The following is a 25,098-nucleotide window of genomic DNA, read 5'->3' as shown; positions in this document are numbered from 1 at the left end:
TATTCTTTTCCTGATAAATTACTTATCAAATTCAGAGAAGTCCTCTTGCTTGATGGCCCATATCGTAAATCCGTATACTGCTGCTGCCCATCCAAACACACAAGCGCCAATTATTCTGTTCCGTCTCGCGAACGATTGTAGTGTGTTCCTCTTTACCATTTCCCGTTGTGGGTTTAACACTTTCATCTGTCGGTGAACAGCCCGCATAGTGTTCAGTCTTCTCACAATAGTTCGACCCGCAATAGTTCCGCACACAGAAAGCATCTCCGCAGTAGACACTTCGACCCTCTCAGTATACTCTCCGTATTTTACAAGCAGCACATTAGTTTACGGTCAACCTCCATCCCGCGACAACCAGACAGAGAAAGCGTCCGACGCACTGGAATCAGCATTAAGTGTATGTTACTCTTATTTTTGTTATTATAGTCTACGCCTATAACATTCATGATTCAGAATGACTTATAGTGTTTTGCAAACCTAGAAATCACGTGATCCGTTACCAGTGCAAGGTGCTATCGGATAGTATGGCCTCTCTCTATAGTCTATGGTAGAGGTGCACCGGTATCAATATCGGTATCGGTGAAAAGTTGACTTTTTAGCAGATATGAGCAGATATTACACATAAGGGGTCATCCATTATTTTCAGCCTTTACGCAAGAGTACAAAGAGTACGCTAGGGGGGAGGGGGTTAAATCACACGTACGCTTATAAAATGATGAATAATCATCGTGTATATACTGTACATAGTATCAACATTTATACAGTATGCTTTGTGAAGGAGGGAGGGGGTTAGAAAAAAGAGTACTCTGTACGCTTGCATAAAGACTGAAAATTATGAATGGTCTCTAAGTACTATAATTGTCCAATATATGCTATAGTTGACTTGGTGGCACAATCGTCAAAGCGTGAGACTGGAGTTGTACAGGCTTTCATAATGGACAGGGTTCAAATCTTGAAGTGGTTACTGTTTTTTTCTTTTTGCACACCTTTTTATCATCACCTTTTCACTATTCTTTGTTTTTTTCTTTACATAGGTTTTAGTGACCACTTTTTAAGCTTTTTACACATTTATTGTAGTGTCATACTAAAAGCCTTTTATTTTCAGATATCGGTATCGATATCAGAATCGGTAATTTTTTAGCCAATATGTCGGTTATCGGTATATTGGAAAATTTCCATATCGGTGCACCTCTAGTCTATGGTATGGCAAAAGGAGATGGAAATGGGCCCCCTCCCCCCTCACTACACAGCATAATTCATACACAAATACTGACTGTATTTATTCCGTCTTTGTTTTGGTGTTGGAACTAATAGTCCAAAATTTTTACCTTGGCTCAAACAAAAACAGACCACAGCCCCCAATAGTGAATAACATCAGAGTCATTTATAGATTTGAGGTTCGTTTTGTCTCGTTATAGGAAGATTTTTAAAATAGGTGTTCCAATACTGAATATAGACGGGGTTAGAATATGTAGTATCGGGACACTATTTTTGCTGTGCTATTTGCTCAATTCCACAAGGGCGCTTTAGCTCATTTTGTAAAGGTTAAGACCAGTTAGTTCTCATTTCCTTTCTAGCGTAGCACAGAAATAGACCGTAGATTTATAAACCCCTGGTACCTGGGGTTTATAAATCTATGAGTAGACAATTGACTTATGGGTATCGTGTCAATGTCTTCGTATATTGGCTAGCTATCAAAATAGATTTTTATTTGTACCAAGCCTCTCTTAACTGTGAAAATAAGTGCATTGTTTTCATGCATGATCACTAAGTGTACAATTGTTTAATATGAGCAGAAAACAGCTGCAAATGGCCACTTTACTCACTAGTAATTAATATTTGGGGCATAGCCACTAGTAGTTACAAAGTTTATATTCTAATGTGTCATTAATCGTTCTTTTCCTTATATAGTATGCACTGCAAGTAAACTTGCTTCACTCTTTTGCTGACTTCCATAGTTACGCAAAGAACCATGTTGATCATTTCTGTACTTGTTTTGTTTTGTATTGTGTGTAAGTATATGTGACATACCATTCACACTCTCCTGAGGTAGAAGGTAGTGTCGATGAGGTATAATTTTATGTGGTGTATGTATAGTACAGTATTTTAGTAATGCGCTACTGTATTACTCAACAATGGCACTACCACTCATTCAATCAATTAGTCAATCGCTAAGGTTACAATTTTGAGTTAGGAATCATAAAACACATCAAAGATGCCACAACACCTGGGATCTGGAACCTAGCTTGCCTTAAACCCAGGTAGGGATGGTGAAGCAAACCAAAGATTGTGGGCAACTTTGACAATGAAATTTACATGGTGGAGTTTGAAGCATGCAACAGGTATGGATGTTATTCATGGGGGTCTGGGCAATGGCGGGTCCAGGATGGGGCATTTGGGGCAAATTCCCCCTCCCCCTTCACCTTGTGGAGTAGCCATACATTAAAATACTAACTTTATGTATGTCAGGCCAAGTTCAATTTATAGCTCATGAAAGTCACCTAAAAACTAAAGTGAACCAGTCATACAGATACTAGCTGTGAAATTGTCACCCAGCACTTTTGTGTGTACTATACACCTCTAAAAATATTTATCATGTTGATATATATTTTTAAAGACATTCATAGCCTTTTATTAAACAGCTTTTTAAGTATCCCCTACTTGAAATATGGTACATGTACATGCATCTACCATGCAATTTACGTTGACTTGTATGACCTCCTAAACATGTGTAACGACGACGCGTAGTTCCAACGGCTACAAGGACACTTCTCCTTAGCTACGCTTCTCTTTAATTTTCATAACTAACTGTCTGCCGCCTGCGTCCCGCGCATGCGCAAGCAGACTATACAATGCATACATACATAATATATACACTATGGTTACTGAGTCAGTTTGTTACATTTCCCCCCTGGTTAAGTCTGCTGCCCCTAGCTGACGTTTCCTTAACCTTCCAGTCCAAGGTCCCTCCTGTACTGGCGGTGGGGATAAGTTGGCTTTACTTGGCTTGATTTGTTCTCTTAGTTTAGTCTGAGTAGGTGGTCTTTTTGACTTATCTGGTGGTCAAAACTGGTTGTCCAAAATTTCATCAGGGCACCTTCTGAGATGATCTATGGCTACCAACAGTAGATCCTATCCACTCTTCTGATATGAGCATTGTTGTCTGCCAGTTTAACAACTCTGTAGGGTCCATGGTAAGCTCGAGCTAGTTTCCGGCCCTCCCCAGTCTTTTCAGCAGGCTTCAATAGAAATACTCGGTTTCCTACTAGAAAGTTAAGTGTTCTGGCATGTTGATCATATGCCAGTTTCTGCTGCTTCTGTGCTCTCTTGATATGTGTCCTGGCAAGGTCCCATGTTTCTGTTAATTTCTCAGTTAAATAGATGCTATACTCACGTAAATCAACTTGTGACCTTGCCTTAGCAGGGGTTAGTGCAGCTTCAGTGGGCAACCTGGGATCATGACCATAGAGCAAGTAGAAAGGTGATTCATGTGTAGATTGCTGCTCACTAGCTCGATAAGCAAATAGGACATAAGGGAGTTTCTGATCCCAGTCACGGCCACCCTTTTGAGTAGTTTTCGCTAACATAGTGATTAATGTGCAATTGAATCGCTCCACTAACCCATCTGTTTGAGGGTGGTACGCTGTAGTGTTTGTTTGGTGAATTCCCAGCAGTTGTGTAACTTCTTTCATTAGCCCTGATAAAAATGCCTTTCCCCTGTCTGACAAGATTTCAGCTGGAACACCATGACGACTTACAATCTCTTCCACTAACAATCGTGCTATTGTAGCTGCAGTTTGATCATGTACAGCAAAGACTTCTGGCCATTTTGTTAAATAATCCATGAAGACAACCGCATACTGATTACCTTTACTTGAGCGTGGAAGTTGCACTACATCAATCCCCACACGATCAAATGGCCCAGAGACTGGTATTGGTGTCAATGGGGCACGTACTGGATGCCCAGTACAATAAGTTGCACATGTTAAGCAACCTTGGCTCCAATGGTGGACATCACTTCTCATCTTTGGCCACCAATAATGGTGCTGAAGCTCACTGTACACTTTAGCATCTCTCAGATGCCCCCCATAGACTCCACCATGAGCTTGTTGGAATAGTTCTTCCCGCGATTCTGTAGGGGGTATTACTCTTAAGGTACCATCAGAGTGCACGTAGTACAATACATCATCAACTAGTGTATATTGGGAGCGAGTAAGAGACACAAGCTTAGCCAGTTTTTCATCTTCTGGCAGGAGACCAGATTCAAGAAAACTGATAATGTCCAAAAGTTCCTTGTCTTTCCTTTGCAATGCTGACAACCCTTGATCACTTATTGGCCTCAGTGCTGCCACTGTTTCAGTACTCTCCAGTTGCTACTGTTCCCTGTGGCACCACTCTTGATAGTGCATCAGCATTGGAATTATGCTTTCCTGACCTATGTAAGATGCGAACATCCAGTTCTTGAATGGCCATTCCCCACCTGGCCAACTTGCCAGAAGGTTGAGGTGTATTCAAAGGAGATTTCAATGCCTCATGGTCAGTATAAATGTCACATTGGTGTCCATAGAGGTAAGGTCTGAAGTGTTTCACAGCCCATACTACACCTAATTCCTCCAGCTCAGTTGCCCCATACTGTTTCTCATGGTCTTGTAGACTTCTACTAGCATAGGCAATTGGTCTAACTGATCCATCTTCCATTGCTTGTACTAATACAGCACCTAAACCAGAGCCAGATGCATCAGTCTCCAAGATAAACGGTAAATGAAAGTCAGGATATGCTAAAATTGGTGCACTTGCTAGCAGTTTCCTTAGGTTGTCAAATGCTTTATGACACAAGGGTGTCCAAATAAACTCCACATCCTTCTTGGTCAGGGCATGTAGTGGTGTAGCTATACGAGAAAAGTGAGGAATAAACTTCCTGTAATATGATGCCAGTCCCAGGAATGAACGTAATGTCTTGACATTAGTAAGAACTGGATATTCCAACACAGCTTTAAGTTTGACTGGATCAGTACGGACTCCTTCAGCTGACACAACATGTCCAAGATAACAGACTTCTGTCTGAGCAAGTTTACATTTCTTAGGCTTCAATGTGAGACCTGCTGACTTTAGTCTCTCAAACACCTTGACTAAGTTATTGTTGTGTTCTTCAAATGTTCTACTTACCACTAACACATCATCAAGATATACCATGCATCCCTCTCTGGCCAATCCAGTCAACACCACTTCCATCAATCTTTGGAAGGTAGCTGGAGCATTTACTAAACCAAAAGGCATCTTTTTGAACTCGTATAACCCTGAGTATGTGATAAACGCTGTTCTCTCTTGTGAAGCTGGATCCATACACACTTGCCAATAACCGGATGCAAGGTCAAGGGTGGTGAAATACTTTGCTCCAGACAGTAAATCCAATGTGTCATCAATACGGGGAAGTGGAAACACGTCAAGCTTAATAACTTGGTTCAACTGACGATAGTCAACACAAAACCTGAGCCCTCCGTCCTTCTTCTTCACAAGGACGATCAGACTAGCCCAAGGGCTCTGAGAAGGCTGAATCACTTCCTGGGTTAACATGTCCTGGACCATTTCATCCACCTTATTTTGAAGGGCAAAAGGTGTGCGGCGTACTGGCTGCCTCACAGGAGAATGATTTCCAGTGTCTATCACATGTTTCACCAGACCAGTTGTTCCTACTTCATGTGGACCCAATGCAAAGATGTCTGAGTACTTTACAATTAACTGTACCAAATGAGACTTCTGCTCAGCAGACAAATGGTCCACATGCAAGTCAATTTGTTCAAGGAGAAGCTTCTCCCTAGGATATGGTGTGGAGGAGATGGCTGACACCAACACCCTAGACATCAGTTGTTCTGAACCATCAATCTGCTTGGCATTCTCCAAGGCTCCTAGCAACATATCTTTCTTCAACTCCACATGACAGTGTCCACGGTTCTCCACAATCAGTGTGAAACACTGGTCAGCATCAACTTGTACCATCGCATCAGCCACTCCCAATTCGGAATCAGTAATGGTAGGAGTAAATAAAGCCAAGCCTTTTGACAGCCACTCACCTGCCTTGGCCTTAATCAACTTCTGATGTCCTGCTGGAATCTTAGCAGCTGTTAGCAAGTGTACTACTCCACTATCACTTCCTGGTGATTCCTCAGTTACTCTTAAGGACAGATTTCCTCCTAACAACATTGTTTCTTGGGTTGCTGACTTCTTCACAATCAATGAAAACCCTAGTGCTGGCTGCAGGTCTGTTCCAATAAGAAGATCGTTTGGTGCATCTTTCTGGATCAGTACAATGGCAGACACTTCGCAATCTCCTTGCTTAAGAGTCAGTGGCAGCTGAGCTATTACATTGAGTGGGTCCCCACTATAGCTCTGTAGTGAAACAGAAGGCACTTGGAACTGTGTTAACATAGCTCTTTTCCAATCCTGTGGAGTCTCATAATCTTTCTTCTGCTCTGCCAAAATCTTCACAGCCTGCTTTAGTGACAACAATGTTACTGGTGAGCCAGTGTCTATGAGTGCAGACACCTTCACTCCATTTACAAATACTTCCAAGTAAATGGCTGGTCCTAACTTTGTAGACTTAATCTCACTGGAAGAGGTTACTCCATGTACTATAGCTTCCCCCATAGCCTCATCCATGGCTGAAACTATGTCCTTCACTCGCAACTCTTGCTGAAGTTTTGAGGCTCTGTCTAGATCCCTCTTGGTCTCATCTGCTGGGGTAACTACAGCACTAACTGGATGTTCACTCCTGCGAGTTTCTCGGTCTCTCTTCGGCTGCTTTGGATACGGACAATCTCTTACTAAGTGGGAAGCCAAACCACAATTGAAACAGTTTTTCATTACCGTACCTGTTCTCCCAGACCATTTACCTTTATTCTCTGTTCCAGTGGTGACAGCTTGTGAGATCGGGGTTGCTTCATATTCTCCTCCCTTGTATCTTTTCTGAGAGCGACTTGGTGCCACTATAGCTAAATCCTTCCTTTTCGCTGCCTCAAATCTTGCCTTTGTAAGCAGTTGTTCCATGTTACCTTCAGCTCCCACCACTTTAGCTTTCAGCTCTGGACATAGACCGGCTACAAACTGGTTTGCCAGAACAGATTGTCTCATTGCTTCTGCTGCTCCAGACAAATTAGAATATGCCTTAGAGAATAGCTTTCTCAGAGCTTCTGCATATTCGTCCACAGTTTCATTCTGTTTCTGTTGTCGGTCATGGAAGAGTTGGCTTTGAATTGACTTGATTTGGACAGGTGTGAACCTTCTCACCAGTTGCTCTACTAGGAGCCTATAATTGCTCCGCTGCTCTGCAGTGCATGATCTATAGAATGAATAGGCTGGCCCTCTCAGCCTTGTAGTCAGGTTGACCAGCTTTGCATGCTCATCCCAACCACCCAATTGTGCTACTGATTAAAATTGTTCCAACCAATCCTGAAATGTCTCTCCGTCTGGTTGTTCTTCTCCTGAAAATCGGGATAAAGGGGGTAACTGATTAATCAAGGAGTACAATGAAATACAGTCTTTGCTATGGCTAGCCAATGTGTCTTGTGGTGTTGTTGTATTTCCTTCTGCAGGTAACTTGGAGTCATAAACTGCAGGTGATTCTGGACCATTAGAAGTGGTCAGTGTAAGTTGAGTCACAGGAGGTTGACTAACAACTGGTGGTGGGGTGCTGGAGGTAAGTTGAGTCAATGAAGTGTGACTAACAGCTGGTAAGCTACTGGTAAGTTGTGTGTGACTAGAAACCTGTGAAACACTGGAGGTATGAGAGAGCAATTTCTCAATTTCAGACATAACCATTCGTGGCTGTTGCTGTTTTGTTACATTAACTCCCTCACATATTGGAGTTAACACTGTGCTCTGCTGTAGTGTCACTATTTGCTCCATTGCTTTGTCTAATTGTGAAACCAGTCTAGCTTCACGCGTCTCCCACTTTTGTCTCTCAGCTTCTACAGCACGATAACGAGTGAGCTCACTGCTCTCTTGCACTCGCTTTAATGTGGACTGTAAATCTTCTATTTGTCCATTCTTCGCCTCAATTTGCTCAGTAATATTCTTCTCATATTCAATGAATTGATTGTCATGTGCTGTCACGTCATCTTTCCATTGCTGCAGAGTGTCTTGCAACTGCCTTTCCATGTCTTTCAGTTGCACAAGATCTTCGTTGCGTGGCTCGCTCTGCAGCTCTTGCAAACTAAGTATCAGCCAACTGTAGTCTTGTGGTTGCTTCTGCCAGTCTTTCATCCTTTTTGTCCAATTCTTTTTCGAAGTCGGCCTGCTTCTTCGCTAAAGCCTCCTTCATAGCTAATAACTTTTCTTTACCTTGGCTACTTGGCTCCTTTTGCAACTCGCGTAAGTTAAACAGCTCAGCCTCCACCGACTGCAATCTCACGGTTGATTCCTCCAGTTTCTCTCCCGTGGCGCGAATTTCTTGCTCGAAGTTGGCTTGCTTCTTCGCTAGTACCTCCTTCATGGCTAGGAATTCTTCTATAGCTTTGCTAGCTTCCTCCTTAAATTGCTCAACTTGTAATTCCATGTCTACTTGCTTACCAGCGTCCACGTTCTGGCTTCTCAGTTTTCTATTTTCAACATCCAGTCGGTTGACTTCCCACTGGAGACTATCTACTTGAGTCCTTAAAGTTGCCATTAAATATTCCGTCCAGCTCCGTGGGCTCTAGTAAATTGACACAAACAACAAAACCGCTCAGCACGAGACAATTGCGTCACCTTTTTAGGTACCATTAACTTTCTTCCTCCACGGTACCACAGAGTATTAGCTTGCGGTTAATCAAGTACTAGCCCAACCTCTGGCTTTGACGAGCAGCCACAAGAATTGAATGCGTAGCAAACTCCGAGTCCCAGTGGAGAAAACTGAGGTAGCTCCGCCTATTAAAAAAACAAACGCCCCAGAGAATAAACGTTCACTATTGTTGTGACTTCACCTCTCCGGGTACCGTTATCGTTAAATTCCACGGTACCACAGATTCTGCGTTTTCGGTTACGTTTAATCCGCCTGAGTCAGTCACTTCTCTCTTGTCTGTTCCTTTCTCCACTCACTCTGTCCTCTATTTGTTCTCCCCGGACAAGCCCCCAAATGTAACGACGATGCGTAGTTCCAACGGCTACAATGACACTTCTCCTTAGCTACGCTTCTCTTTAATTCTCGTAACTGGCTGTCTGCTGCCTGCGTCCCGCGCATGCGCAAGCAGACTATACAATGCACACATGCATAATATATACACTATGGTTACTGAGTCAGTTCGTTACACATGCATGTTGTCAGTATATTGTACTAGTCATGCTTCATGTAACATGCAGGGAATGAGCGTTATCCGAAATTACATCACAGACATAAAATGGCCGTTGTAGTGAGGGGACATTAGTAAAATTTGTATGGGCGACTATGGGAAGAAATTTTTGAACGGCGATATCTCAGCTAAGACGGAAGATATCGAGCTCTAACCAGCAGGTATGGTTATAAATTAGCTGAAAGGATAGGAATCTAGCGTTGTTTTGAAAATCAATTGAAAATCACTTTTACGCACTTATTGTAATGTCTTATAGCCATACCTGCTAATTAGAGTTCAATATTTTCCTTCTTGGCTGAAGCTCATTGGGATGCTTTTTCAGAATGCTACATGCATTTGCCATGGATTCCAACATGTTCCCTGTAACATGAGTGCAATGGTCATGCAAGGTGCATTCATGTTACATGCAAAATGTTGCTATGGTTACTTCTGTTTCTATTGCATTGTTCATCACTGGTACACACTGCTATGAAGTAGCTCAAGCATGTTGGGCAGCTGCACACACATAATACCATTGACTCTCACCAAGCAATACCAATGATTATCTTACTCATTATATAAAGTTTGTACTTTGTATTTATAATCTAATGAACAACTGTCAGTTTTCATTGTGGGATTCTACATGTAACATGTGTATTCCCTGCAACATGACTGTACCATACATGTCATGTGCATGTCACCCTATGTGCAACATGTATGGAAAATACACATGATTTGTACATATTCATGTTACCCTTATTGTAACATGCATGTCACTGGATCATGAAGACCACATGCATGTGAAACTCATGTACTGCTAAACATTCATGTAGGTGCCTAGCTATTAACATGCATGTTACATGGACAACATTTCGAGTAGGGTCTGCAAAGGCCAAAATGGTAAACAAAAATGAACAGTGAGACACTACTAAGAGGTGATTATTTGCTGCTTAAAAAATGTAGCAACTAACAGAAAATCTGGCTCTCCTCAACCACCTACAACTTAGCCTGTTTGTGCCCCTCCCCTTGCCAGTTCCTGGATCCGCCCCTGCTGGGAGCAAGAGATGATTTACATTTCAGGATAAGTTCTGAGAGATGATTTCACCCGTTTTGAAAAGTAGGATAAAATGACTGTTCTATTAGAGTGATTGACTGCTCTTTTAGAGTATCTCAATCTCTCTAACAAACATTGCAGGGGCAGATCTAGAATTTCCCAAAGGGGGGAGGGTTTTATCTAGAGGTCTGGAGGCATTCTATTTCAGGAAAATTTTTGCAGCTTTCTGAGATTGAATTTGGCAATGATTTTGACTGAACCTTGTTGAATAAGTATTGTGAACCAATTTAACTAAGTGAAATCATATTTTCTAGCAGTGATGGGTAACTAGCTTTCATGTAAAAGGCACAACATAAATGCTGCAGTATGTATGGTTTGCATTCAAAGTTGAAGTCTTTGTTCATTCTACTAGAGTAGTTGGTTGTTCTATTATAGTATTTTGATGTTTAGCAGCTTTCAGCAGTTTACCCCGGCCTGAATAAATTTAATGTCCTCTTGTGTATTCCTAGAAGAGATTAGCTCTTCTCACTCCTTCCATGCTTTTTTCATTGTCCATGTTTGTTTTAGATGCAACTGCACTTGTACTATATAACTTCTACTGCTAGCACATGGTAAAATTTTGGAGAGGTGTACTTTAGCCCCCCATGCACCCCCCTGTAAATTCGCCTTTGCATTGTCCATTAAAAGTGTAGGAGGGGGAATTTATACTACCTATATATGATTCAGTTACTAGTACACATTTAATTCATACTGCAGTTAGTACACTGTAGCTAGGATTTAAACACCCTGTATGTACTGTACTTTTAATATGTTCAGTACATTGCTGTCACTGCAAAAAAAGGCAACTTCCTGTTTTATTGCTATGATTGTATGCAGCCAATTTAAATGTAACATAGATTTTTATTTTTGGATTTTTGAAGTACATGTAGTTCTCAGTCATAGGTACGTAACTTTAATACCACTGGAGAGCCATGATACCAGCTGATCTAACACAACGCTCTGTTATATCCTACAACCCACAAGGACCAAAGGGTGACATGCTTAAACACCAGTCTTCTTTACCCAAACTACCAGTACCTCCTATTCAGCAGTCATTACAAAAATATTTAAAGGCAATGCAACCACTAGTGAATAATGATGAGTATCAGAAAACTTTGGTAGCTGTAAAAGAATTTGGAAAACCTAATGGAATAGGAGAAAAACTACAAAGGAAATTGGAGGAGAGGGCTAAAACTCATGATAATTGGGTATGTTTTGAAATAGAATATGTCATGTAGATGTGCTGTACCCAAGTTAGAGGGTAGAGTGAATGGGTGTGAATAATTGCACATTAATTATATAGTTTTCTGATATGCATTGCATTGTACCTGTTAGTCTGCATAAGTTATTATCTGTACAAAAAGCCAAGCTGTGAGTAAAGGGCTACACTTTCCTTATATAATAACTGTTGAATACTTGTTTGAATAACATGGAAAACTAGCGAACAAAGACCCGTTGTCACGTACACATTACCATTTTACATAAATGAACAATTACTGAAACATCCCTGTTACTTTATGCAATCGTAATCACGGGCTAATACACCATTCGACACTATTGGTTTCTATTATATACTCTTGGTATACTGTATCATGTACTCTTAATACCATCCTAATTTGAAGTACATCAACCAAAACACACACAAGTTATTACGATTGTTCCGGACTATGCAAAAAGAAAAAGAAGTACAGAGAAAACAATACAAACTTTGAAAATGTGTATCTCTGGATGGATTCAACTCAAATTTGAAATGGTAGGTGCCCTACCCCAAGGGAGTTTCCACAGCAGACATGGATAATTTACATTCAAGCACTATCGAGCTACAGTTACATGAAATACGTAGCATTTTCTTGGTTCCTGTAAAATACAAACTTGTCAGTCACACATCCACACTGGGCTGTATTTGGCCGCACAACATCCTATCATGTGTCAAGCTTGATGTTATATGTCTCTGTTTTTTAGCTAACTGATTGGTGGCTATATATAGCATATCTTGGATATAGGAAACCATTAGTGATCAATTCCAACCCATCAATTGTGTACACCGCCCCCTTTATAAATGCAACATCATACATTCAGTAAGTGTTTTTTTTCTATGAACTTATCCTAATTAATAACTTTATTTAGTTATGCCATGAGGACCACCATAGCTGTTGCAAAATTTCTTTTGCTAGCAAGAAGGTACCAATGCTGTATCATTGCATATGTATTGTTTTATTTGTGCTATTTCACAGTGAGAAAATAGACGTAGAAATGACTAAAGTTGGACCACTGTGCATGTCACAATATTTGGATATATTGTCATGCTGTAGAATACCAGGAGAAGAAGTTGATACTCAGAGAAGATCTCCTATTGAACACTCATGTCACATTATTGTGGCACATAATGGTCATGTGAGTAGACTATTTGAATGTTGGTTGTTTTAGTGTATTGAATCATGATGATAAGTTACAGAACACAGGATGGATCCAGGATTTTAGTAAATTCCTGCAGTTGCATAAATAAAATGAATTAGTGGAGATTCACTATTGCTGCAGCTCTTTACCACAGTGTATAAATATCATAATTGACGTATATATAGCAGCAGACTGTATAGGACTATCTGTGCAGTCCTGTAGTCTATTTCACTTACCTTAGGCCTGTCTCAGTCACGATCTTGTTATGTATAGTGTGACAGCAATTTATTATTGTTCTGGCGCAGTTATGTACAGTATTACTATGGTTTCCACTTAGCCACTTTCCACAGGCAGCCATGAAAGTGCCTCAGGATGCATTAGAAGCAATCTGCAAGAATCTGAAATGAAACGAGTGGCATGTTATTCTCGGGTACCTGAGAATGCACCAGAAGCAATCTAAGAGACTTTAAAATGCGAAAATTTGTGGAGCGGCATGTCACAGTACCTGAGAATGCACTGAAGCGATCTGGCAGTCTAGTCATTTAGGGCCCCTAGTTGCCCCCTAGATACCGTGCACAAATATTAAGCACAAATATGCTTACACTATCGCCTCCCCCTCCCACCTTACTCTGATAAAACTGTATCCCCCCCCTGTATATGATTCACTTAACTGGCTACAATAATGCATTACGACGACACCCTAATACCTACCTAGGTTTGCCCCTCGTGCTGGGTAAGGGACTGCTCGTTACCGCACGCCCACGGCCTCCCCAGCGGCTCACGTGACCTCAATAGGCTTGGGTGAGACACATGAGTGTCAGTGCCCACTGTACCCAACACTAGTCACAGTGTATTGCCTAAGCACAATACACCGGAATTCAGACATACCCCCTGGGAGAGGAGAGGCGGGAAAAAACTTAATTCGCACTTCTGCCTTGTTTATGCTTATTGTTCCGTGCACGTGATGCCAGATAGCCTGCCACCATTTCGTTTTCCGTCCTCTATCTCCGTGACACTTTAAAGAACCGGGCTATAATCGGCCAGTTAACCTGGGTTAAACTGCGTCTAACCCTCATTTAACTGGCTACGATAAGGCAATACGACGACACCCTAATACCTACCTAGGTTTGCCCCCCGTGCTGGGTAAGGGACTTATCGTTACCGCACGCCCATGGCCTCCCCGGGTGAGACACGTGGGCGTCAGTGCCCACTGTACCCAGAGGCTGGGTTGCTATGCAATCCAGGCCTCACCCAAGCAACGAGGGTTTCTTTAATTTGTTTTAGTTTGTTTACCCTTTGCTTTGATCCCCAATCATATGCGTTCTGGATTCGGGTCCTGTCAAACACTCAGCGTATTTCCCTCAGTTAACCATATGCATGCACCACCATTTTGTTCCACTGTGCTTAGCATGCTATTAGAAACTTTTCAACAATGCAGGAGCTGCCGAAACTGAACAATCAACTCTGCTGTTTATATACACACACCCTTTTGTCATACCGTGTAATTAACAACATCCACATTCATTTACCAATTAACCCTAACATACCCACTGATACTTGGAGATAGCCTTCTGAGTAAGAGGATTTTTGTGCATTTTGCGACACATGTACTGTACTGGTAAACTATTATATAAGTGAAGTGCCATCATTTAACGTGCTCTGTAACGTTTTGCTTATGCACACGTACTCCTCAGTACAACTGGTTCATTACCTTTTCTACCATACTGTACTATTATTGTATTGCCACCGTACACCTGTACCAATGTCAGAGTCCCTTGTAGAGTGCATGGCGGTGGCCAGTGATCATGTTACACAACTGCTCAGTGCTCTGAATGTCAAAGTGAAGAAATATTCCCAGTGCTCTGAATGTCAAGTGAAGAAATTCAACGGTATTCCCACTGGACCAAGGTAATCTCATCTTGTTCAAACTCGTTAGGTTTGTCGCTGTAGTTTCTCAGTAAACAGTCCTGGATGCTTCTGCCCATGCCATACTGGGGTCTAACCTGACTATTGTATGTATATACATTTTGTTGTGTCTCGTAACTCAGTGTAGCCTGTATTGGTACTTCCCAATCCTTTTGTTCCTTGCACATTCTTTCATGGTACGTTTCATTAACTTGTACGTTTTATCTGGCTTAATACATCGCTTTATCTAACCTAGTTATCACCGTCATTATACTAAAAATGGAAAGAACACTGATAATCCAGTCGTGTACTTAATGACTTCCCTCTTTCAAAGAACCGTATTGCATTTTCTATACACATATGGCTTTAACTTGTTTAACTTGTCTCTCTCTAGCACTCCATTTATACTGTCCTGAATTACTTTCAGCTCATGTCAACGACCTCTAACTAACCCTTGATTGCCCTGTCAAGAGCTGGGATTGCATGCGCCAGTAAATAGTAATGGCTCAAAGGAAAGGGGTGTTTATCAATGTAATAACTGTGCTGAAATTGTAGCGATGATGTGACGTTATGCATTGAGCCTACCTCCATTTACACTACCTGCTTGACTAGACAGATACTATCAGCAAGCATCATGGGGCGAGCCTGTGTAGTTGTAATTGTGCTGCATATGATCTGGTGACTGTATGACATTGTTTCTGTTATGTAGGTAGTGAGGCAATGGCAGTCATTACATATATTGGAACATGTTCCTTCAGTAATGAATAATTACCTTCATATTGCAACGTAACTATTTGAAATATTTACATTTTGTTTATATACCATTACCTTTTACGGTTGAAGTGTCGAAGATTGTGCATTCAGTTCAAGTGGTGAATAATCTGGTGGCTTTCCATCACTATTGTCACTAGGTGTTATCAAAGTCATCGTCCAGTTATAAATAGTCTGGATTGTTATCGTGAATGTGCACATTATCTTGTAGTTGTGTACTTGCGCTTCCGCTGCTATCGAAGATCCAATAATGTGCAGGCAGCCTCTTAGCTGGTATTCATTTGAAGGAAGTACTCTCTATCCATTGTACTACAAGTCTTTGAAATTCACCGTGACATTGACGATGAGTCGATGACTGACAGCAAATAAAGAAGTTCAGTAATCCATGCCGTTTAACTTCGTGTAATGAACGATTACTGACAGTACAAATAAGGAAGCTCAGTAATGTACGCTATTAAACTTCGCTGTGGCATCCACGATGATGAGTACAAATAAGGAAGTCCGGTAATCTACCCGTTAATTACAACTGCCACATTGACAATGACTAACACTACTTTGTATATTACTGTGTCCTTGTGTGACACTAAAGAACTTGTAAGGTTTGTTTTTCATATTTAATCGTGAAGTTGCTGTGTAATGAACGACAACTAGAAATTTTTGTATTTGATCGTAAATTGCCATGTAATTGATGATGACTATGGCTCTCTCGTTAGTGTGGGGCTTGCCCAAATTAACTGATATACATAGTAGGTAAGTTGTCCTATAACTGCAACATACATTGACCCATGTCTGTCCAGATAAGCAGATAAGTAGTGATCCTAGCAACGAGGGCAGGTTTAAGATACATGCCAACCAACCACCGTGCAGCTTTTGAGTGTTACTGACACAATGAACAGTTACTGTACCTACTTTCAAACTATCAGATGGACAAAATTGGGATCACGAAACAACTACCCAGGGAGGAGGACTGTGGCATTACCATAATATTATTGTCCTGGGAGCTCATCTGCTTTGCTTGCACCTAAGTGATTCACACATTTTGATGCACTGTAGGTGATCACTATATAGCTCACTGTCACACATGTGAATGTCAATGCTGAATTTACTCATTTTTGTAAGCTTTTGGACTATTGGAACTTCCAACCCCTTTACCAGGTCTACTAACTGAAGACTTCCAAGCAGTCGATGCTAGGGTCCGGCACCATACAATAGAAACACATGGCTGCATCGTGCGATGCCTTGTAACCTTCATGACATTCATTACAGATCACAGTGTGTGACCCTTTTTAGCATGATGGGACTGCTTTAGTTGGCGAGCAATGTCACGTCGCCAGTAAATAAGCCAAGTGACAAATGGAAGGTGACTTTTTCTTGCATGAAATATATAGAATACTTGCTGTCAGGTGTTCTCAACTGATTAGTGACTGTATACTGACTTTAAACTTTTGTACAAGGACCTCAGGCAAGACTAGGTTGGATTCTCATCACCCACGCCATTTATCACTTCCCAGTTTAGCTGGCATTTGTTGACTGCTGGCACGTTAGCTCAGCACATAATTGATGATCTTTATTGGCCTTCCTGGCAAGTTAGCTCCCCATGTAGTTCACTTAGCTACCGTCTACTATGCTGTTGTAGAATATGCTAACAATAGTACTGTAAGTTACATTAACACCGTTCACCTGAAGCAGTAGGAAAAGGGAAGTATGGTAGGGATAGTTTTGCTTGAATTTTGACACATCAATGCATTGATGTGATTAACTTCACCACTGGTAGCTACATGCAGGATACTGGTGGACCTTCAGCATCCTTAAAATGCGCAACCTTTATAATACTCAACTTCTAAGTAAACTGATGTAATCGACTATTACAGTTTAGCTGACTCAATCCTCCTTGACTGCTGGTACGTCAGCTCAGCATGCAACAAATGATCTTCGCAGTTCAGCTGCCCTTCCTTGACTGGTGGCACATTAGCTCAGCACGTAATCGGCCATCTTTGCGGTTGAACTTGCCTTCCTCGACTGCTAGCACTTTAGTTCAGTACGTAATTGATGATCTTCATGGTTGAGCTGGCTTTCCTTGACTGCTGGTACGTTAACTCAGCACTTAATTTTTTTTTTAAACTCAACACGTAATCGACTGTCTTCGCGGTTGAGCTCGCCTTCCTTGAATGCTGGCACGTTAGCTCCGGACGCAATCAACCATCTTCGCGGTTGAGCTAGCCTTCCTTGCCTGCTGGCACGTCATCGCGGTTGAGCTGGCCTTGCTTTTGACTGCTGGCACGTTAGCTCAGAACATAATCCACCATCTTCGCAGTTGAGCTGGCCTTGCCGGCTTTTGACTGCTGGCACATTAGCTCAGCACATAATCCATCATCTTCACGGTTGAGCTGGCCTTCCTTGACTGCTGGCACGTTAGCTCCGCCTTTAATCAAACATATTCGCGGTTGAGCTGGCCTTCCTTGACTGCTAGCACGTTAGCTCAGCACGTACTCGACGTTTTTTGATTAATTTTACGCTTACAGGCCTAGCACCCCTATCATTTCTAGTCTAATTATGGTTTCGATACCATCCTGCGTCGTTCGACCCTTTCACAGCCCCCGCCTTTACCCCTCACTCTTTCGCCACGTAACACAACTGTGTTGTCATCCCGGCCTCAGCCATATGGCTACAGGGAGAACCCTTTGAGGCGGGGGCTTCTACTTACCTCGTGATGGTTGGGCAGTGGCAAAGCGAGTCAGTCTCGCTTGTCCGGCTCTACTTTTGTGAGGCCTTCACTAAGCTACTCTAGGCCTGACTCCTGAGCGTCTTTGCTACTCCTGAGCGTCTTTGCTGGCAATTTTCTGCCATCCTCTCTACTCAGTTCCTCGTTATCCGCTGTAGCCGGCTGACTATCCCACACAAGTGTCTTCCTCTTGTTGCTATCACTCTTCTACTGCATTGTCTCACTGAATGAAAACTTAATTCGCACTTCTGCCTCGTGTATGCTTATTGTTCCGTGCACGTGATGCCGGATAGCCTGCCACCATTTTGTTTTCCGTCCTCTATCTCCATGACACTTTAAAGAACCGGGCTACGATCAGCCAGTTAACCTGGGTTAAACTGCATCTAACCCTCATTTATTTGAACACATTTGTGATTGAACTGATATGTAATTAAACTGATTTGTGATTGAACTGCCATGAAGGTGTGTGGATAACAAAGGCCGACTATGTTATTAGTTTTCTAAAATGTTTGATGTTTTATTATAATGTATTCTCTTAGAAATACAATCTTAGCTACCTATTGTTTCCCTCTCCCATCCTTTCATTCTGCGACATACTGTAGGTTTAAATTTGTATACGTAGAGCTACCATGGGTATACATAGCTATAGTATGTACAAGTTGAGCTGAATCCTGAAAAACAGCTAAAATTAAAAGTGGATTGTTTCTCAACAGAGTTAACATTTCGACCAATCAGATTATTAGTGGTAACAGCAAAGGTGTCAACAACAGACACGTATGGTTTGGCTCCATTAAAAGTTTGAGAAAGGGCTGTAATGGATACTGTACTTATATGGCTTCCCCATAGTAAATATATTGTGAAAATTTTTGATTGGCCGTAAATAGTATGTCAGACATTTGAACACAAAGCTCTTGAAATATTTTTAGTGGGTTGAACAGAACCAAATTTCAAGATCGTGTGTAATTGCATCCGTGAGATATTAAATGTTTTTGAGGATTCAGCTCAATGCGTCACCACAAACACCCTCCATTCAACTACTGTATGTAAATAGCTATTAAACAAGTTTGGACAACTCTCACAATGTTCCATTGACCCATTGCTTTCTTTGTAGTTCTTCTTGTTAGAAATTTTGGGGAAGTTATCTAATGGAAGTTTTGCTCTTGTACCAGCTAAGCACATAGAGGAACAACTGCACAAGATAGTGAATAGTTCACTTCACAAAGCACAACACTCAGTAGGTGTCCTAACCAGTGAACATAGAGATACATGGTACAAAGCAAGACAAAGACTGATGATAGGTACGTATGTAGTTTGTGTACTAGCTGAGTGTCTGATGGCTGTTATAGATGCAGTTAACAAAAATAGCCTTGATATGATAGAGAGGGCTCAATTTTTACTATGCTTGGACCCTGGAATAACCCATGATGGTTCTAATGCGTTGAATGTTGCAAGCAATAGAGGTCTTCATGGCAACGGTACAGCTGATAGTAGTTGTAATAGATGGTTTGATCATACAATTCAGGTATGTACAGGGGTATATATACCTTATATAATTATTTACATAAATATATTGTGCAGATCTTCCTTAGTCCTGATGGATATGGTGGCTGTAATTTAGAGCATTCTGCAGCAGATGGCAGTACTGCTATACAAGTGATCTATTATATTGTCCACAATGTGTAAGTTATTATCAGTTATATGTACATGTAGATAGTTCAGCTCCATAACAAGTCGCCCACCATGTAAAGAGTTCAGCTACAATTGATAAATCTGCTGTGAAAATTCTACTGTGAAAAGAGTACCCCCATACTAAAAAACAGGCCAGAAGATGTGAAACCAGACTATGAAGCTCTTTGTTTACTTGTCTTTACCACAGGAACAAGAAAACTTTTGTTATTTGTATGTGACTATATAGTATGTACAAATTGAGCTGGATCCTGAAAAACAGCTAAATGGTTTTTTTCTCAAGAAAGTTAGCATTTCAACCAACCAGATGATTATGTAGCAGTGACAGCCAAAGGTGTCAACAACAGACATGTACAATTTGGCTCCATTACAAGTTTGGGAAAAGGCTGTGATGAACACAGCACTTTTATGGTTCCCTGAAATGTGTATATTGAAAATTATGATTGGCCTTAAATATTATGACAGGCATTTGAACAAGAGTTTAGTGGGTCAAGCAGCATTACCAATGAGCCTAATTTCAAGGCCCTGTGTAATTGCATCCATCAGTTATTAAATATTTTTGAGGATCAAGCTCAACACGTACATACCATACGTGTCTACTAGTATACGAACTGTTTTGTAGTCTGTATATAATTTTCCGACTGTATAACAGGGTGACTTGTTTGTTACTGAACTTTCTACATGGTATATTCATTATCACTACTCACTAGGGACCTGCCTAATTATTACTTGTTTATTCATAAGTACTCTCATATAGTGTATACAAAACTGGTGACTGGACAATTTGTGGCACATTCTTCATTCCATAATGATTAACTGTTCTGTACTTACACGGCATGTGTGTTATCAGCCATTAAACAGTCAGTGCTCAATAGAGCAGTCATGTAATTTGTGTTCTTACTTTCATCTTCCACAAAATATGTTCCCGATCCATTAGGGTTGAAACTTGGTTGGATAAACAGGTGGATTATAAAATATCTGAATTGTACTGGATCACACGCACTGTTTATAGCATCTTGCTTGATCATGATGGTGACAATTAAAGTATATATTCTAATCCAGTCAATGCATTAGAAATTTTGAGCTTTACACACAAATTAGAGACAAATTTCTTATTGTGCATATTGTATTTATCTTCTAGTATATCGAAAATTAAAAATTAGGTAGAAATCTAAGTGATATAAAAACTAGTGAGACAATATATGAATGATGGTATTACAACATAGCTCTGTGGTAAAATCACTACGTTTGCATGTTATCACAATTATTTTGCAAAGTAGGGTTTTTGCCACAGAGCTATTATATGTTGTAATACTATCATTCATATCTCTTGTCTCACTAGTTTTTATTGCTTAGATCCCTACTTCATTTGTAAATCAGTACATTTTAAAAATATAAATGTACTTGTTTGTTTAGTTTTTTTGTTATAGCTACAGCTATGATGACTGTTTTATTAGAATATTAAATGTGACTGTTGAATAAGAATGACTGCTTTACTAGAGTATTTCAAGTGAGCCTCAGCCTACTGGATTATATGCGACATTTAAGGGACTTGATCACGGCATGCCTTGTTTATCTCCATGCTAAACATATATTAATGGTCAATTGCTATACAGTAAGTACAGTTGGATCATTAAGAGGCATGTACCTCCATCGTTATTGGTCCAGCTGTACTAGATCGTGAAGGGATATGTTGCTCAATAGTTAATTGTCCACCTAGTTAGTAAAAGGTCCTATCGTGCAGGTACAGGGTCTATCGTGCAAGTACAGGGTCTACCATCTGTCTACTGTTAATATACAACGTGAGCACTTTAATATACTAGGGAAACTTAACACCTCGATACAGTTTCCTAGCATGGAGAAGGAAGACGACCAGCATGATTGAAGATGAAAGGAAAGACAAGGCTCAGAAGGTAAGCACTCATCGGAACCCCAAAAGGTACATGCCACTGGTGAGTTTGTCATTGTGGCTGAAAATGGTGTCATACAATGGGACATATATATATATTTTATAGTTATAACATGCTTACGAGGGATATGACTAAAATATATGCACGATTCACGAGAGAGCGCAGCGCTCGAGTGAGAGTGCGTATATTTAGTCATATCCCGAGTAATCGTGTTATAACTGTTATATTCTACACCCCAGTAGATGAAAACGATTATAGATAGTAAGTTATAGTGAAACAGCACCTCCTGGAGATGGAAATCAATAGAAATTCTTGATGGATCAGACGTTTTACACTTTTAACGGTGCCACGCCCACATAGTCGTGATTAGTGAGTTATCCATGAAGGAGGCAAGAGTTTATCGAAACTTGTTCCAGTTCCTGAGGTGAATAATTGTTGGTTGATTTAGGCGCTTGCTATTAGAGACTTGTTTACCGTTTAGATAAGGATTTCGCGGAATGTGTGAAGTTACACCATATATGGTAAGCGTAGCCACAAAGCATGGTATATCAGTTATATACCACAGTTTGCCGTGGTATATCAATTATATACCACAGCGTGGCGCTTTTGATCTCAACTACAGGTGTGGTGTATATATATATATATTATATGGTACTTTTTTATGGTTTAAGGTGGAGATTACCTCACAATTTCCGGTTTGAAGGATATTTTAAAATTCAGTTGTGAACACATTTGAAGAGCTACACCAAAGCAAACACTATTACATTGTAGACCAGCCGAGCATGCAAAAATACTTTTGGCATCAGTTTACGCAAAGCTGGTTGCACAATATGGCAAGGTAAAATGTGGAATCTATTCTTTAGCTGTAAGTAGGGCACAATCAAAACAACTTCAGCCTATGCCAGGTTGAAACACAGCTATTGGATTTGAAGTCCTTTTGGCCACTGCGAAGGGACCTAAAACCTGCTGTAACATCGACAGGCAGTTACAAAAATATTTTTTCTTGACATGCGGCTCTACTACAAATACCGATCACTTATCTTACACTAATACAGATCTAGAGATCTCCCTCACTAGTATGCAGAAAGTTGTACTAACACAGCATACCATACTAAAACCACGAATGACGTATGCTGCCAAAGTTTCGTGTGAAGTACCTGAATCCCTGTGAACAGAGGTTCTAACTGTGAACAGAGGTTCTAAACTACTCTACTTACTTTAGTGAATGTCTTCTTTAATAATACTCGCACAACAGTAATAAATTTCTTCTTGTTGCAAGGTAATGGGCCTTAGTATGTGCAACTACTTATTACATAGGCACTAATCACATGATGCAATAAATGACTTTTTGTGGTGGAACGTATGGCTTTGTTTGCAATGGCTTCAAAACTGCGACTCCCAGGTAGCCACCACCTTAATGCTATATTCAACTTTAGCCTTTTGCCCCTGAAGATGTTTATAGGAGCGGTATTTTGGCAGGCGCCATTCATTATTGAGATGATCCCTACTTAAACAGTTTTACCATAACATTATACTCCAATGTTACATTTAGGGAATTGGACAGTTTAATAGCTTATGAGTCTTCATTCCCTAGCCATCAACTAAACCCTGCTCGGAAACTGCAGTGGAATATTTCTTTAGAATGTGCAAATGATATTGGTGCAGCTAAAGTGAACCTGGATAAGTATGAGCAATAAATGTATGCATACTGGCAATGTTATTTTTTAGTGAAGTATCCAATTGTGATCATCAAGTATTTGTGTTTGAAGATTTTGGCAAGGCGTTGGTGAAATTGCATAAATTATCACCAGATTCCTTCATACAAGCTGCTATTCAATTAACTTACTACAAGTGGGTGTACATTGCACTGAGATTTACCATATAAGCATCATATTTTTTGCATAGAATGTATGGATGTTTAACTTCTACATATGAAAGTGGGTTTACAAGGTTGTTCCTGTATGGAAGAACTGATACTATTAGAGCATCTTCTATTGAGTCATTAGCTTTCTGTAAAGCAATGCTAGATCCATCTGTAACTGTAAGATCACATGAAAAGTTACATGATTGTTGTGATAGATCGCATAGGTTAATGAAAGGTTAGCAAAAATGAAAGCTGCTATTGAGTCCCATCAGCAAAATACTATAGAGGTAAATTGTTACTTGTTATGTTTAACAACAGGTATAAATGTGGGGTCATCCTGCTTATGCAAAACCTACCATCACTATATGTATGTACATAACTATATTGTACACTTGGAATGGCACAAAAAGTTATGACTCTTTGCTGAAGAACATATCCAAGACTACGAATATGAGTGACAAAGTAGCTGAGAAAATGTATGTATTTTAAACTAACAGTTTCTATTCTCTGTACATTTATCAAATTGTCAATGAATTATATTAGCAAATATATGCTTGTATGTGTGTACCAGCCTATAAGTACAGTACTTCACACACAGGCATACTGACAACATGTCAATATTATTTATATGTGCACTATAGGCTGTATTTGGTGAAGGGTTTGATCGTCATTTGTTAGGGCTGAGAATACAATGTACCCTAGATGAAGTTGAAATGCCATCTATTTTCACTGATTCATCTTTTGCTAAATGCTTTCACCATAGCTTATCAACCAGTCAGGTACAAGGAATACCTCATCTGATTATTGTATGCTATATGTGCATATATATGTAGATGCCAGCAGATTTCCCACTGTTATGTGCATTTGGTGCAATGGTTCCTGATGGATATGGCATTTGCTACAATCCACAAAATGATAACATCTTGCTTACTGTTTCCACCTGTAGAGATTGTGCAGAAACTGATACTACTCAGTTTGGTATGAAGTTAATGGAAAGTTTACAAGTGATGAAGGATGTTATGAGCTGTCATCAGTCTTTGTCTAAACTCTAGAACCTCACTTGTGCAATGGTGTAGCTGCTTTGGTAGTGACATGTGCATGTATGTTTTATAGATAATAAATTCTACATGTGCTGAATGTGTTTTTGCATTTTATGACTGGCATGCAGAATTTGTAGGGTTATGGAAGTGGAGGGCTGCAGGGATGGATCCAGGGTTTGGAAAGGGGGGTGCACCAGGGTAGCAGGTATATGGATAGTGGAGCAGGAGGTCTGGGGGGGCTGTGCCCCCCAGAAGCTAAAGCTATATATGTCATATGCTTCAGGACTGAAAATTAAATGTACAAAGTGGTTTTCTATATTCAAATATCTTAATCATATTGCTTTCTAAGTGGATTAAGAGTTGTGGATAAGTGACAGTCATGAGTAGTTCAGCTACCTAACTAAAGAA

General features: G+C 40.5%; 2 protein-coding genes across 7 annotated transcripts; one reads left to right on the top strand and one right to left on the bottom strand.

Annotated features, from left to right (window-relative positions):
* The first annotated feature begins 89 nt into the window (after positions 1–89).
* Positions 90–24,804, top strand: LOC136265457 (carnitine O-acetyltransferase-like). 6 transcript variants are annotated; one of them, XR_010705535.1, is made up of 14 exons: positions 90–397; positions 11,293–11,603; positions 12,358–12,473; positions 12,523–12,576; positions 12,630–12,789; positions 19,302–19,488; positions 19,537–19,712; positions 19,769–19,869; positions 23,339–23,470; positions 23,515–23,637; positions 23,692–23,827; positions 23,875–23,937; positions 24,061–24,126; positions 24,292–24,429. XR_010705535.1 is itself a non-coding variant. In XM_066060327.1 (14 exons), exons 2-14 carry the CDS (start codon positions 11,328–11,330, stop codon positions 24,700–24,702), a joined length of 1,839 nt encoding a protein of 612 aa, XP_065916399.1. In that variant the 5' UTR covers positions 95–397; positions 11,293–11,327; the 3' UTR covers positions 24,703–24,804. The 6 variants fall into 6 exon arrangements, 4 of the variants coding, with proteins under 4 accessions (XP_065916399.1, XP_065916398.1, XP_065916397.1 ...); XM_066060327.1 differs by lacking the exon at positions 24,061–24,126 and adding an exon at positions 24,484–24,804 and having other exon boundaries at positions 95–397; positions 23,381–23,470; XM_066060326.1 differs by lacking the exon at positions 24,061–24,126 and adding an exon at positions 24,484–24,804 and having other exon boundaries at positions 95–397; positions 11,286–11,603.
* LOC136267507 (moesin-like) lies at positions 8,210–8,662 on the bottom strand. The gene has a single exon (XM_066062674.1). The coding sequence runs from the start codon at positions 8,660–8,662 to the stop codon at positions 8,210–8,212; it is 453 nt and encodes a 150-aa protein (XP_065918746.1).
* Positions 24,805–25,098: the final 294 nt, after the last annotated feature.

Source organism: Dysidea avara, chromosome 9 (assembly GCF_963678975.1).
Source record: "Dysidea avara chromosome 9, odDysAvar1.4, whole genome shotgun sequence".
In the NCBI taxonomy this organism is placed as follows: Eukaryota; Metazoa; Porifera; class Demospongiae; order Dictyoceratida; family Dysideidae; genus Dysidea; species Dysidea avara.
This window is presented reverse-complemented; position numbering and strand designations above follow the sequence as displayed.

What these genes read in the sequence shown, in the direction of transcription:
- LOC136267507 (XM_066062674.1), bottom strand. Translation starts at nt 8,662, where the DNA reads ATGGCAACTTTAAGGACTCAAGTAGATAGTCTCCAGTGGGAAGTCAAC.
- LOC136265457 (XM_066060326.1), top strand. Translation starts at nt 11,328, where the DNA reads ATGATACCAGCTGATCTAACACAACGCTCTGTTATATCCTACAACCCA. An exon ending in AAGACAAAGACTGATGATAG is followed by an intron (nt 19,489 to 19,536) that starts GTACGTATGTAG and finishes TGGCTGTTATAG; the next exon opens with ATGCAGTTAACAAAAATAGC. An exon ending in GGTTTGATCATACAATTCAG is followed by an intron (nt 19,713 to 19,768) that starts GTATGTACAGGG and finishes TATATTGTGCAG; the next exon opens with ATCTTCCTTAGTCCTGATGG.